The sequence below is a fragment of the Notolepis coatsorum genome (assembly GCF_963971535.1).
Source record: "Notolepis coatsorum genome assembly, chromosome: 5".
NCBI lineage: Eukaryota > Metazoa > Chordata > Actinopteri > Aulopiformes > Paralepididae > Notolepis > Notolepis coatsorum.
Genome location: NC_140169.1, coordinates 125,396,897 through 125,412,904, shown reverse-complemented (window position 1 = coordinate 125,412,904; position 16,008 = coordinate 125,396,897). Strand labels below are relative to the sequence as shown.

Here is a 16,008-nt window from a genome sequence, read left to right as displayed (position 1 = left end):
TCACACTTAACTCATTAAGCCCCACCATTTATTTTTTGAAAATTCGCCTAAAACAGCATGCTTACATTAAAATGCTTATATATCCAGATTTATAAGAGCTACTTGCATAAACTTGGTACCTGAAGAAAGCTAAGACTTGGAGGATTCTAATGTTGGTGTCCAACACTGTACAGTTATTACCAAATTGCTGTAGTATTCCTGCAAACACTGAAGAAATGTCATTTTTTGTATCCTCGCCTATACAAAGATTACAGTTGGACAGTCAAAAACACCCTGTTACTCATGGTTGCACCCCAGCTATATTCCTACTTTCTTCCTCCATAGGTGCAGATGTTCTGTGCAAAGTTTCATGTCAGTAGAATAAAAGATTTGGGTTTAGCACCTGTTTTTGTGGAGAGAGGGCCTGGTGCTGGCGGCCATGTTGGATTTCTCAATTTTGAGGCCTTATTTGACATTTTTGAGCTTGGTATACAGCAAATTTGGATTCAGCACCCCTTAATATCCCTAGAAATGTTGTGTACCAAAAATAAACACGAAATGCCTTCAGCACTTTATACAAGCACATTTTCTGAAATTCTGCCTAGTCTAAAAGAGAACACACCAAGATAGACAGCAATTTCCTCCGGACCACTAGCCTACTGTAGCTTAAAACTCCAGGGGAGCTTAAAACTCCAGCTAGGCTAGCTCCATATCCGCTTTCATTCATTTGTGCTAAGCTAGGCTAGCTTGCAGCCGGATAGCTTTCTACTGAACAGAAATTGGTATCTATCTTCTTGTCAGACTCTGGAGAAGACTGTAAAGTGCATTTCCCATAATGTTGGCGTGTTCCTTTAAAAGGGATAGTTCAGAATTTTTAAACCCTAGCCCTATTTCTTACTTAAAGGAACACGCCAAATTTTGGGGAAATTAGCTTATTACCCTGGAGTTAGACAAGCAGATACATACCTTTTCTTCTCCGTGCATGCATTAGGCTTAGGGAACAGCCGCGCCGTTAGCCTAGCTTAGCGTCATTCACTGGAAGTAGGTGTGCCAGTGTAGCCTAGTATCCCAGTCACAAAGTACACTCCAAATACAACTCCAAAACGTTCCAATTTCTCCACGTGGTAAATACACGGGTCACAACATGTTTACAGGAACGTTCTGGAGTTGTATTTCGTGACTGTTGGGAAATAGGCTACACAGGCACACCTACTTCCAGTGAATGACGCTAAGCTAGGCTAACGGTGCGGCTGTTCCCTAAGCCTAATGCATGCACAGAGAAGAAAGGGTATGCATCTGCTTGTCTAACTCCAGGGTAGATGGCAAATAAGCTAATTTCCCAATAAAGTTGGCATGTTCATAAACAGTGATGATGATCCGTAGAGTACTTTCTCAGCACAACCCATGCTAGCCACGGCTCGTTAGCCACAAACCAATGCAAAGTGAATGGGGGTCATGCTGGCTGAAATTTACTTTGTGCGCACTATGGAATACATTTCGGTGAGCCTCGGTCAGCTTGCACAGACAGGAGCGCGACCCCATTCACTTTGCATTGGTTTGTGGCTAAACTAACTGGAGCTAGTATGAGGAAGAGCAAATATTATAATATTATATTATATCATTGCGCTGAGAGATCACTCTACTAATCAACATCATCATTGGTAAGTAGTACAAAAAGATCTGAACTATCCATCAGATTTCTCAAAGTAGTTTGAGATATTGATAATTATACTTGAGATATACACTTCACACACAAACAGAAACAAACACACACACACACACCTGGTTTTCCACAGGCAGAACACAGTCTGCATGCTCGGTGAGCTCCTTCATGGCCAGGACACTGTTGTACGGGGAGGTGATGACATCATCCTCCGCCGAGGGGTACACCGAGGTGACGATGCGACTCACCTCAGGGAACTCCTCCTCCAGCAGACTTAGCACCCTGGTGCCCAGGCCAGAGCCGGTCCCTGTCAGTCACCACCACCACAACAACAACAACCACAGTTTAGAAACCACGGATGCACCGCTACCTATAATGGAACCGGCTATCGGGCTGATAACAGGCTAAAACTGGGTATGGGAGAGCGCTGAAATGCAATACCAAGAGCCGCGCATAACAAATCAAAGCCAAGAGACTTGGTTTTCTGCATTTTGGGGACAGAGAAACACGTTAGATCTTTCTAATTGTCAGAAATAGATTCTATTTCAATCACTCTTGTTCCCTGACCCCAAACTAATGGTCTAAGTCTATACTGTTCAGGATTGCATCAGTACTCTGCACCTGCCAATACTCACAAGACTTCCTCTGTGACAGCAGTATAAAGAAAGTGTTATCTGTGCCTCCCTACGATACATCGTTACAATGTACCACACTGATGCACACAGTGCTAATGGAACAGGGAGCGGCTCACCTCCTCCCATAGAGTGGATGAGGAAGAAGCACTGCAGGCAGTCACACTGTTCTGCTGCCCTCCGCAGGCTGTCCACTATCTCCTCCCTGTAGGTAGAACCATACGTCAGGTGGCCAACCGCCCTGGAGAGGAATGAAGAGGTGGCACGCACATTACTGGACGTCTATTCTGTTAGGCAATACAGGGTTCTTTTTTTTTTTATAATTTTTTTAATATCAAATCAGTGAACATTTTGAGACCATATGTTTTCGGTTTTGCAGGAGAAAAACAAATGCACAGTGGAGAAATCTGTCTGGGTTAAATAATGGAATTCAGACATGAGTATAAATAAAGAGATTTTCTTTTTCTCATGGGGATAAGGTGGATGGTATGGAGTTACATTTTGGGACTGATAACCATTACCAGTTTAATGCTTATGTTGAATGAGAAAGTCTCTAAATCAGTGCCGGAATGCAGCCCTTTATGTGCATAAACCACTGGCAGAGTTAGATCACCATGGGCCTGAGTGCAAGGATGTTTAAAGGGCCCCTCCTTAAAACTGACTGTAACACTGTAGCCAGTTTATGTACTATGTGGGCAACACTATTCCCACTATTGACATCTTAAACCCAGTCTCTGTGAAACGGCTACAATAAAGATACCTGATGATTACATTCTCTGATTCCCCACAAAACATAACAATATATATGAGCCTTGGTTTGGTTTAGGTTTCAATCTGTATTTAAAAAACGTAAGTAAAAACCTTAGCTAAATAGAGTATAAAGAGAATAAAACAATAATCTGGTGAAGTTTGTACCAGCATACAGGCCTATTGTCCAGAGACTACCACCCGGCTTGTTTCACAGTGGTCTGAGGACGTTGAGGAGACAGCAGCATGCCCCCCTCCCCCTCCATTGACCATCACTAACTGCCGGGTACGGAGGCAGCTCTCCAAAGTCGGTGTGAACAAGGCCAGGGGACCAGACAACACCAACCCCAGGCTGCTCCAAGGCCTGCGCTGGGCAGCTGGCAGCACGGAGCTGGTGGTGGACTACCAGAGAGGCAAGAGTTCCATCACCATCCGAGGGGATGAGGTGGAGATGCAGGGCCGCCTCAGGGGGTGTGCGAGCAGTGCGGTCGCACAGGGCCTCGCGGGAAGGGGGGCCTCGCACAAAAGAAATTAAAAGAAATTATTAAAAAAATATATATATATATATATATATATATATATATATTTTAATTTTTTATTTTTTGCGAGGCCCCCCTTCCCGCAAGGCCCTTTTTCATCACAGACCTAAAATCTAGTTTTGCTTATATGCTTATATATTTCACATTAGACACGTTTGTAGAATGTGTCTGACTTGTTCCTGGCTCTGAGGCTCTGCAGGCAGCAGAATTGGTTTCAATGAGGGGAGGGGTTACAGGTAAGGTAGGTCTGACTATTTCGCGCGTGCAGCATTGGAGGTTATGCCAGCCAAGATGAAGAGGACATCGTTCGGCAGATGGACTGAAGATGAAAGTTGTTGCATGTTAGACAGTTCAGTCAGGCTAGCCATCCCGGCTAAAGACAGGGACAGCTAGTTAGCTTTAGCTACGTTATAATATTGAGTGCTAACGTGTGGTTCAGTCGGGATATAGCCATGATGATGTCGGCTAGTAGCTAGCTTAGCTAAAGGCTAACTAGCTTTAGCTAACCTAGAGACAGCGCGTGCAGCATTGTTATGCCAAGATGAAGAGGACGGTCGTTTGGCAGATGAACTTCGTCAACTCCACGCGGTTGTCTCCATCCTCTTGGACGTATGGTGAGTTTTTAATGCACTCCATTCTATTCCCGCCGTGGATATCTCTCTCTCTCTCTCTCTCTCTCTCTCTCTCTCTCTCTCGGGAGCCAAACGGGCCGACTAGCTGTTGTTGTACTAGTAGCTAACGGTGTGTGGCCTGGTGTCAGCACCTGGTGCGAGGGAGGTGAGCTTGGTGTTTCATTATGAGAATATCTCCATGCTCAAGTCGGCTATAGTCCGCGAGGGACTTGTTGCCGGCACCGCTATGGTAAACACCACTCTGTAGTGGGACGTGTATTGCCTTCTTTTTCCCTTCTCTCTTCGTATGAGAAGAGGAAAACACAGCGGCTGTCTGAAGTGTTGGCCTGTATTGCTTTTCTCACGTTGTACAGTTTTTCAGTGGTAGCCGCATAGCTTGCTTCTGCGTTAGCTAGTGGTTAGCAATACCTGGGTTGAGCTAACTGTTAGCCAGTTAGCTGTTTAGCTACGACGTTAGCTGCTCGTTTTCGCTCGCCTGGGAACGTTAGCTTGATGCTATCAGTTAGCCTAGAGTTAGCTGTTAGCTTGTGCTACGACCATTGACATTAGCCGTGAGAATAGCGGGCCCTGGCACTCTGACTACGACATCATCTTTGACAGAAGATGTAGTCGGGCCTGCACCATGACAAGGCTCCGGCCATAGCTTCTTTTTGTCCCGCCAGCGAGAGGCCTTTCGTCAACGTGGAGACCTGTGTTGCGGCCTTTCGCCCTGCGTTCCTTGGTGCAGGTAAGATGTCATGACATTACCCCACTCTTCCTTCCTTCCCCTCCCGAATGTTTTGTTAATAACGATGTTTTTTTCCAGGCAAAACATATGTTACTTCACAACATTTGGAGATACGACATGTGCTGTGTGTGAATTGTCTTGGTCGTTTGTGTAGCTTGGGTAGCGTAGCGTTGGCCAAAGCTGTGTGTGGCCTAGTGTCAGTACCTGGCTAGCCTATTTAGCTGATGTCGGCCATTGGCTCCTTGCTACTTTGTTTTCTCTGGTATAGACCCTCTTCTCTTTGGATTTAAGTGTTGATCTTTGTCCTTTTGGATCTATGTATATTCATGTTGCCTTTGTGACGCGTTTAAATCTCGCACAGGGCCTCGCAATTCTCCCAGGCGGCCCTGGGCGGAGACATACAAGTTCCTTGGAGTACACATGGACAACAAATTAGGCTGAGCGGACAACACAGAGGCCCTCTACAGGAAGGGACAGAGCAGGACAACACAGAGGCCCTCTACAGGAAAGGACAGAGCAGGACAACACAGAGGCCCTCTACAGGAAGGGACAGAGCAGGACAACACAGGGGCCCTCTACAGGAAGGGACGGAGCAGGCTGTTCTTCCTGAGGAAACTCATGGCCTTCAATGTGTGCAATAGACAGCTGCAGTCGTCCTCTTTTTTGCCGTTGTATGCAGGGAGGGCTACATCAACTCAAGGGACACCAACAAACTGAACAAGCTGGTGAGGAAGGCTAGCTCTGTGGTGGGAGTCGAGCTGGTCAAACTAGAGGTGGTGGCGGAGAGGAGGATGAGAAGGAAGCTGGCCGCTATCCCGGAGAACCCCTCCCACCCCCTCTATGAAGAGCTAGCCAAGATGAGGAGCACGTTCAGCCACAGACCCCCCCCCCCCCCCATCTCGGTCAGTCCTTCGTGCCAGCGGCTATCAGGCTCCACAACAATGGGCATGGACTGCTGCAGCTGGAGAACTAATGGCTGCAGAACACAAGAACTACTAGGAATGTCTGACCACTAAGTGTGTCTGTCTGACTGTTAACACTTTGATTACCAGCCGTGCGGTGCGCCTTACCCCCGTTGAATGCCACCACCCACTTCAATGATAGCGCTCTCATATTTGTGAACGCATAAACTATGTCTTAAATTATGGCTATGTGTCTAATCTGGCTGTCGCTTATCAATGACTTGTTTGCAGTCAACATTGTCGAAACGGATTTTTTTTTTTTTTTTTAATCGGTTCATTTCCGTTTTATACCAGTTTGAAAAACCCTCGTTTTCTTGAAAGTTTCAGGAAAATATAAAGATTCTGTGATAAACGCCCTTTACTGGAATATTCTGGAATACACAAAAAACGTTGTAATTTTTCGGCCTATTTATGAATCATTTTCAAATAAACGCTAGATTATCGATAGTATATGTGTACTTATGCACGCTATATAAGCGGGCTGAAAAATCGATTCTCTCATTTCCTGATCCGCACGAGCGCGCACACACACACACACACACGCTGATATCTCTGTGAAAAAAGGTCTGATTATCCTAAGACTGGTAAAATAGATTCCTTACCTCAGATCAGATGTTCTCCAAAAAGATTATTCCAATTCCTGATCGCCATTCCAAATATCGATCGCGTTTATTGATTCAGCGCTGGGTACTGGAAATATGTATTCCACGCTGTTTTGCGGCTCGGCAATGACTTGGATGCTCTCGGATGGCTTGCTGGAGAAGTAGAATGAGGAAGCTGGATTCCACCCCCCCCCCCCCCCCCCCCCCCCCACCCCCCATGTGTTTCATTCAGTCTAATCCAATGGGGTGCAGTACAACAGGGAGAGACGATAGGGGGCGGTATTTTCCCAATGGAGCTCAGAGAGAGTTTGCAGCACTAACATGAGACTAGATTGATGAAATATGAATTCAAATCGCTAATAAAAAAAAGAAACTACAAAAAAACGCTATTTGTCGTCGCTGGCACTCAACGGTCGGCATGAACTAACGACATAATAACATCGTTGGCACTCAAAGTGTTAACCACCAAAGCCTACTCGGACTACAACGTACGATGTATATCATGCCAGTTAGGGTACAGACCCTCACCTGCACTTTGTGTATACTGTTTATTTTTCTATTTCTTATATTCAGAGTTAATTATATTGTTTAAACGGTTTATTTTTTTCTCCGATTTTTATATTCAGATTTAATTGTATTGCCTATATTTAGGTATTTCTTCCATTACCCTGCCCATGCCTGTACCTCCCCTCCCACATGCTGCTATGATGCCAGAATTTCCCCAAAGGGATCAATAAAGGAATATCGTATCTTATTATCAAGAATTTGGGGGGGGGGGGGGGGGGTAAGATTTCAATCAGGGTTAGAAGACAAGAAAGAAACATATTTGCATGAGAAAACATAGCATCCCGTAAAATTATGAAATGCAATTATTTCTTGCATTCAACAATACTCTCTTATTATTTTTCTTATATTCTTGCTTACCTGTCTGTTAAGAGAACAATAAGAAAAGCCACCGCCACATTCATCAAGCCGTTCTTAAAGTCCAAATCTGTCGTACTCAGGTTTTTTTTTTTTTTTTTTTTTTTTACTTTGACCAGTCAGCTGGTTCTTTTAGCGTTTATCGCTTTTTCTGGTCAAGCATGACCGACAGAAACAGGTTGAATGGGGTATAGATCGGGGGAAAGACACTCTGAGAAAATACGGCGAGTCCGGGAGTCGAACTCGTGTACCCCAGATCCGTGACGCGCACGGTTGTCCCCGACGCCGAAATAGCGTCCGAGGTATGCGGTGAGCTACTGGAGCTCCCCGTACCCAGGTTTTTTGAATGATGAATCCCACTCATTCTAAACGGGAATGCGCGTTCTCGAGCAAGTCATTTGCATACAGAGACACGCCTCGCTGGCTCATTATAATACGAGAGCCGTGTGCGAACTTGGGTCTGCATTGTATGAGCGGATCCCCCAGCCATATTCAAGCGCTGGAGCACTTTGCAATGGATCAAAATTAGATAGGAATCTAAATGTATTGTCATCATACAGCACCTATAGCTATATAGTGGAATAAACTGTATTAATATAGTAGTAATATAATAGTAGTTGCACGCTTCTGGCCACCTCCTGCAGTGCGTGCACACACGTACTGTATATACAATACGTGCAAAATTAATCATTCCAGCAAAGCAGGCTTTGTCAATACTGAACGATTCAAGAGCCAATTGCACAGTAGGTTGGGAAATACTTAACGGTTAAGCAGCCACTCATCTGGCTCTGCAAATAGATCTAGAGTCTGAATATCTCCGCATATAAGTCTGACTGGCAGTGCACATAGTACAGTGCGTGCTCCAAGTCAGACTGGATGGCACATCTCTCTCAAATCCATTCTGAGAACAAACTAGACAATCTCTAAATATGCGTTCTATGCTACGTATACAGTACTGTATATCTGTATGTCATAAATGTCATGATATATATCTGTATATCTCTATGTTGTGTATGTCATAAATGTCATTATGAATTGAAAATGGGGGACCCTGATGTAAACAAGACGAACGTTTTTCTCTGGTCTGCATCCCCTTAACAATTGTGTGTATTGAGCCGTACTGTATTGTACCCATTCTGCAATCTGTTAATAAAATCTTCAATCAATCAATGGCCTGGGCGGCCAGAGCATAACTGTTCTAACAGCAATATATTATCCATTTCAGACAGAACGCACGCAATAGGTTATAATAATAATTAAAAAGTTCTGTATTTTCAAAGTCGTATTTGGGGGCAATTAACCAATGGTATGCTTTTTCTTTTTTTTTTGGGTACGGTTTTCTTATATGGGTAAGAGTGCTCTCGACCACTGCCTGAGAGAAAAGCAACAATAAGAAAACATTGCTGAATCCCAGGTAAGAACAAAATAAGAATAAATGCTAGTTAAGAACGAAATCTGTTCTTATTATCGCTTCATGCATGAGGCCCATTGTCACATTCCTTGTGTAGCTTGAACGTTAAAAAGGAGTTCATCCTGAGTATTCTAACTGCCATTTTGCTAAATTAACCCAAAGCGTTCAGATAGGAATGGCACCACAGTACATGCAGTTTCAGGAGATGCTTCCTTTCTGATGATCTATGTATGTTAAATGTTGCAAATGCCATTCCCAGTGTGTGTGCAACAATTGTCACTCCAGAGAGGAATATGTTATTGCTCAGTTTTTTTTTACAAGGTTGTTAGGGAAGTGAAACCCAGTACCCACAGTAGTAAAGTTCACACCACCACCACCACCACCACCACCACCACCACCACCACCACCACGACCAACATATTCCACCTAATTTCATTTGGGGGGCATCCGATTTGTGTGTCAAATGTCTACCGTTATGCAACATTGCCAAAATAAGTTATTAAAGAGGCTCCACACGTGAGCGGTGTCTCCCTGGGGGCAGTCTGTCTCTCTCACCAGTTGTTGCCTGAACCCGAGACGCCTGTAATGAGCTGAGTGCTGTCAAACACCTCTCTCAAAGGGCCCTGCAGGATCTCATTGACCACGCCCTCCTCCATGTCCAACAGAACCGCCTGCAGGGAAGGCATTCCTCTCGTCAGACACACATGAAAGGTCTTGTGAAAGTTTGTTGACACAGACACCCACACAAATGCAAAAAGTATTAATAAGTTAAGGCCATTACTGTTATTTACCCGTGCCTTCAGCGATCGTATCCTTCCACCAGTTCTGTCACCTGCTCTCCCATCATCTCTCCTGGAAATACATTGGCAGTTTACACTTTAAAAAAGGACTTCACTGACTAGTAGTAGGCATATTTTACTACCAGCTACCACCCATGCTGTTATTCCAGTTGACTAGCCAGATGGAAAAGATGTATACACATCTTAAGAGATTTTTACATGATCTGCCACAAAATGTTTAAAGGTGCAATATATAACATTTTATGTAGAGTAATTAACAAAAATACAAAAAAGAAGAATACATCCAGAGTTTCAGGGATGTATCGCCTCCCTACTTCCCATTTCTCCACGTGGAATGCACCCGATTGGATCAAATTTGACATGCTGGTGCTCTAGTGTGACATCTAGCGGCTGAATGTTATCTATAGCACCTTTAAGTAAAACATATGGCACATAGGTGGCCTATTCGATTCATACAAGAAATGTATACAATCTACCATATATATACGGCTGGGTAACCGGTAATCGAACATATACTAGTATTAAAAAAAAACAGATTAAATGAGTATGGTCATGATATCTGAAGGCAGGTCTTTATGTTTCTTATAATAATTGTACATATGGGTAGATCACAGGAGATCGAGTGGTTATGTAATTACCTTGAATCCACATTCCGAAAAAAGCTGCTCAGAGCCTCATCATACACTCCTTTCTAAATGAGAGAGAATGAGGGGGATGTTATGAATGCTCTTGGTGAGGTGTCAACTGTATTGAGTTCACATAACAGAATCAGAAAGGTCTTTATTGCCAAGTAGTTTTTACATACAAGGAATTTGATTTGGTTGTTTTTGGTGCGACATTGACGGAAATACAATTATGGTAGAATAAAACATTTAAAAGGCGGAATAAAATAAAATGGAATATAAACTAAATTAACATAGAAGCCCAATAGAATATAATAGAATTATACAATTACAATTAAAATAGTAATAGGCCAGGGCTGTACAACTGTGCACCATATGGTCAGGTATCAGGGGCCTTCATTCTGTAAGCTTCATTACTCAACCCATTGGTGGGCATGCTATGGGACATTATATCATTAGCAGCACATCTGTGTTACTATTCAATAAAATAATTAAAGAAACCAGCCGTAGCTTACTTGAAAATAATAACTGCAGAATGCTGTGGCTTAGAAGAAGGATGAAATTATATTTGCAAACATTTTTGGTACTCACTTTATTGACATGGGCATGTTCTCTCAACGCAAGATCCCAAAACCTGCAGCCAATCTGGTTACCACACTGCCCAACTGAAGCACACGGGTATGAAGTTATATTTAAAAGAATATTGTGGTTGCCTGATGTACGTATACAATTTTAGGGCAAATGTCACTTAAATGTATCTTATTAGTTAATAGTACGTAGTCCACTTGACTTGAGTAAACAGTCAAACATATCAATCATGTTACAGAGTATACTACTTTGTCAGCAATATATAACTTGGTAATATAAAGTACACAAGATTAAACGTCTCTGGTATACATTACCCTGCCAACCTAGCCCTAGAATGGCTGATATTCCATACATAGAACAATCCATAGAACACTCCATACAACTTCCGCATTTCACTGTATGCTTGTGACAAATAAAACTCTTGACTTGACTTGTATATTTAGTCAAAATGTATTATTTATTACTGTACAGTGTACAGTTTATACGTCAAATGTATATACTCTCTTTTTTAGACTATTTTTGGTATCACAACAAACAGTACTGTATTTGTAAATCTGGTATGTCATAAATATAGATGTCCAAAACCCCCACCACCTTCTCAGTCTCCTCCCCACCGCATGTATATATTCCCTCCCCGCCGTATGTATATTTCTCTCCCACCCACCCACCCCCTCCTAATGAACAGTCCCCTCCCCATCATATGTATATACTCTGTCAGGATCTAGGGGTAACAGTACTGTATATTTGAATACCGCTTATGTCACAAATGTATCAGTACTTATACCTATATGTCCCTATGCCATAAATGTCATGCATGTTGTGTATGTCATAAATGTCTATATGAATTGAAAATGGGGGACCCTGATGGAAACAAGACAAACGTCTTTCTCAGGTCTGCATCCCCTTAACAATTGTATGTATTGAGCCGTACTGTATTGTACCCATTCTGCAATCTGTTAAATAAAGTTTTCATTCATTCAGCAGTACTGTCTATCTGTAATGTAAGTCGTGTCGTGTATGTCATATATGTTATGATGAATTGAAAATGGGGGACCCTGAATGTAAACAAGACGAAAGTCTTTCTCTGGTCTGCATCCCCTTAACAATTGTGTGTATGAGCTGTACTGTACTGTACCCATTCTGCAATCTGTTAATAACGTTTTCAATCAATTCAATCAAAACGGGGTGGCAAACATAGCAGCACCAATCACACGAAAACTTCCGTTGATGGAATATCGTGGAAAAGTGGAGTTTATTACATGTTCTGCCGCAACGTTCAAAGGAATTGTATACTGACAAGAGCGGACCCCAAGTCCCAGCAATTCATTGTTGGGCGAGTTCACAAGTGAGATGCCAACTCCGTTGGAACAGCCAGCAGCTAACATTAGCTGAAGCGAATACTTTCAGCAGTGGACTCGACTCATATAGATACTCACCCTGCACTACTATTGATTGTGTCATCGCAGCAGCCAACTGTGTGGCAGTGAGAGAATTCCATGTAAGAATAAAGTTAATTTGCAGTTGATATTTTAAAAACGATGAGCTCCGCGCCACGGTGTTGTATTGTCGTGTGCTGATGACGTTTTGTCATGGAAACGGCTGTCAATATCATAGATATCTATAGAACACTAGATAGCTTAAGGCGGAGTCACCAGCGGGACTGAACCGCCGCCATCTTGCGCAGGGCAGCCTTGAGTGAGAGTGAGTGAGCTGCACAGACAAAAATACTCATAACTCGCTGAAATATTGACGGATTTACAAACGGGTTGGTTTGCTATAAACATCAAAGATGTAGTTATGATACTGCATACTTATAAATTTTTTTTTTTTTTTTTTTTTTTACAAACAGCTTGAATCATAGCCACGTTAATAATGCTTGTAATAAACCAAACCGTTTGTAAATCCGTCAATATTTCAGCGAGTTATGAGTATTTTTGTCTGTGCAGCTCACTCACTCTCACTCAAGGCTGACCTGCGCAAGATGGCGGCGGTTCAGTGACGTCGCTCTCCATTGGCCGGCAGCGCGGGCAAGCTATCTAGTGTTATATATATATCTATGGTCCGGCTCTTCTCGCCTATTTTCGAGGCGAGCCGAAAGTAATCTCAAACAAAGCACGTTTTTTTTTTTTTTTTTTTTTTATATGTTGTTTTTCCCTCGCTGTATATCAACATTTCCACACTGGACATGTGTGATATATCTACTTAGCTACATGTATAATCAAGTAAAACCGTGATAACCTTCTTCCGCGACCACAATTTAAATGTAATACATTTCACTCCGACCCTTCTTGTTTCATCCCCTTCATGGCCGGTAGATGGCAGTGCTGGCCATGTTGATTCAAGATATTTATTTATCACAGTTAAACACAGTTACACCGTACAATGAAAATATTACTTTGCTAATCCCCCTTCACACAGAATCACAAAATATAGACTTAAACTAGAATAAAAATATTAAGAAAAAGTTTAATGCTCAAATAAAGAATCTTAAAAAGATAAATAAAGGAGAAAAATAAGGCACAAGATGAGTTGAGTATTATTGTGAAATGAAAGAATAACCATCTGTCTGTCTGCATAATTCTCATCAACCATATAATGCAGTTTCATTGTACTAAATAATAATAATAAATCTTGCCTGCAGTAAGAACGCCCACATTAACATAATCTTGCCCAGGGTAGATTCAAGGAGCACATTTCTTCTTCAGCAATATCCTGCTTCACTGGCACAGGTTCATACCTGGGACCTGTTCATGTACAACCACAGTCTGGAGCAGTTGGATGTCAAGTGCCTTGCTCAAAGGCACTTCAATGGTGGGTATTGAGGAATGGGAGAGCATTATTTCCCTGGCCAGATTTGCCTGCTGGTCAGGGGATCTAACCACGAACTCCCAGGCACATTCCCAGTTCACTAACCTTTAGTGAATGATATAATTATGCTGATATGATGGAGGTGTAAAAATGAATGAATGAATAAATAAATAATACAAGTCCTACCTGTAATAGTCTATCTTATTCAAATAAGGTCACACAAATAACAAGGATGTAAAAGATAGATTTATTCATATGGGGGGAAAAAAACAATAGTATAAAAGAAAATGACAAGACATACAGTAGACTTATCAAAGAAATGTGCCATTGAGATTACAAAGTGAGAGGATGGAGCACAGTTTGCCTTGACTGGAAGCAGTTAAACAGTATTTACATCAAAGCCTCTTTGATATCATCACCACCCCTCTGTGTGGGAGTGGGATTTATGATTATGGTAAAAAAGAAAGAAAAAACAGGCATAGAAGAAAGAAAGTGCTCTTATAACCGAGTCGCCTACATTTCAGGCCCCTTGACTGAACTAGATGGCAAATCACAACAGGACAAATAGCAAACATAAATCTTTTTTGGTGGTGGTATTTTCCCCCATGTAAAAAAAACAATGTTCAAAGTGGGGTTTGTTACATTCTGCGACATTTCCATGTAAAAAGATAAACAAAGCAACAATTTTGTGACAAAAAGACAAAACGTAAAAAAAAAAGAAAAAATAATGACCATTTTGTTCTATGATTATCTTTTGATCGATGAAGAAGGATTGTTTAGTATAATGGTCAGTGTTTGGTCAGTGTAGCTTTGCCCATGGTGGCGGTGATGGTAGTAGTGGTGGTGTTGAAAGATGTGGCATTATGCTGCGGGACAGCTGCCCACACTGATCTCCCCGCTGACCAGAGCAGCTTTACTGAAGCTCACTTGGCTGTCGTTGATGGTTAGATTCCGCATGCAGCCCACATAAGCCTTCCTAACGGCGATGCCCTCTGGCAGGAGGGTGTCTGGAGGAAGGAATTAAAATACTATTATTCTAATACTGCAGTCAGTGTAGCTACTGCACAACTGTCTGTGCATTGTTGTATATCATAATCATATGCTGAAAGGTGAGAGTTCATGATGACATTGTGTTATAGGTGCCGTTTGTCATTTAATGGTTTTGACGGGCAGCCGATGAGGACCACTTAGGCTCGACCGTTATGTGATTATTTTGTGAAATGTCTATGTGTTGAGTCTATATGGTCCTCATTTCAAACAATTGAAAATCTTACAAATGGCACCTTTTTTATTTCAGTAGTTTAGTCACTCACCTGGAGCTCCGCCAATGAAGACAGGAGTCTTGGTATCCATGGAGGCGGGGCTTAGAGGTCCCACCACATGGTTGACCTCCGAGTCTACATCCAGCTGGACCACGTTGGCATCCCGGATCACTGAAGTCAAGCAGGATAGCATTCATAAATCAGGGTATTCATAAATACAGTAACTCACCACTTGTACTGAAGAACCATATGCACATGTCCAGAGTTAATTATATTGTTATATTGTTTACACTGCTTTTTTATTCTATTTAAATGTTTACTTCTCCACTGTACTATAATTATGTCACCTGTACCATGTCTTCTACTACCTGTACCTCCCCTCCCCCCTCCCCCATGCTGCTATGATGCCTGAATTTCCCCAAGGGGATCAATAAAGGAATATCTTATCTTATCTTATATGACTCTGTTTTGAAATGTTTCGAACAGCCCATGTATTTGCAGTTGTAAAAGTAAAGTGTGAATGTGATACGTCACAAGAAACTACTCAACCTCTGCTGTCTTTAATATGAACGAACACAACACTGTATCTTGCCATCTTTAGATAATACAGTTTGAAAACATTGCTCCTCTGAAAACCTAAAACAGAGTTATATGGTTCTTCGTCTGAGGTATACTCTATGTTGTGGTTTGAACTGAGCCAGACAGAGTAGACTGATCAGGGGCTCCTCTTACCAGTAATCTTGTGCCAGTTCCCACCACACAGGCCCTGTCTGGGAGAGACTTGCGTGAAGAACTCACGCACCCCATTGTTCACAAGGACCACCACCTGTAAGACAGATCAGCATCTATTTGAATAATCTGTCCCAACATGAATGCCACTGTATAAATCAAACAAGTTATCGATGTCTTCTGTAGCAATGACTTACAGCCCCTTGGTTGATGTACAAGGTGAGGTACTCCTCCTCCGCGGTGTACACATGCAGTAGCACCCCTGACGCCACACGGGGGCGCACCTCCACCACCAACTCAAACCTCAGCCCCAAGTTAAAGGTGTCATCTGAAGGAGAAAGACAAAAAGAGGAGGTTGAATTAAGGTTTGGGTGCCTCCCAAC

The 16,008-nt window shown here is 42.5% G+C and overlaps 2 protein-coding genes across 2 annotated transcripts in view; both read right to left on the bottom strand.

Annotated features, from left to right (window-relative positions):
• tube1 (tubulin, epsilon 1) overlaps positions 1–12,396 on the bottom strand; it is a 31,656-nt gene extending 19,260 nt beyond the window's left edge. Inside the window, exons 1-7 of the mRNA XM_084315015.1 lie at positions 12,263–12,396; positions 10,830–10,903; positions 10,254–10,306; positions 9,607–9,667; positions 9,371–9,486; positions 2,394–2,515; positions 1,762–1,949 (exon numbers count right to left, since the gene is read on the bottom strand). Coding sequence (XP_084171141.1) covers positions 1,762–1,949; positions 2,394–2,515; positions 9,371–9,486; positions 9,607–9,667; positions 10,254–10,306; positions 10,830–10,903; positions 12,263–12,287 — 639 coding nt within the window. The 5' untranslated portion in view covers positions 12,288–12,396. The remainder of the gene's footprint in view (positions 1–1,761; positions 1,950–2,393; positions 2,516–9,370; positions 9,487–9,606; positions 9,668–10,253; positions 10,307–10,829; positions 10,904–12,262) is intronic.
• Positions 12,397–13,871: 1,475 nt separating this feature from the next.
• LOC311228335 (laminin subunit alpha-4-like) overlaps positions 13,872–16,008 on the bottom strand; it is a 45,482-nt gene continuing 43,345 nt past the window's right edge. The window contains 4 exon segments of the mRNA XM_084314244.1: positions 13,872–14,641; positions 14,948–15,067; positions 15,629–15,722; positions 15,823–15,953. Of these exon segments, the coding sequence (XP_084170370.1) occupies positions 14,496–14,641; positions 14,948–15,067; positions 15,629–15,722; positions 15,823–15,953 (491 nt within the window). The 3' untranslated portion in view covers positions 13,872–14,495.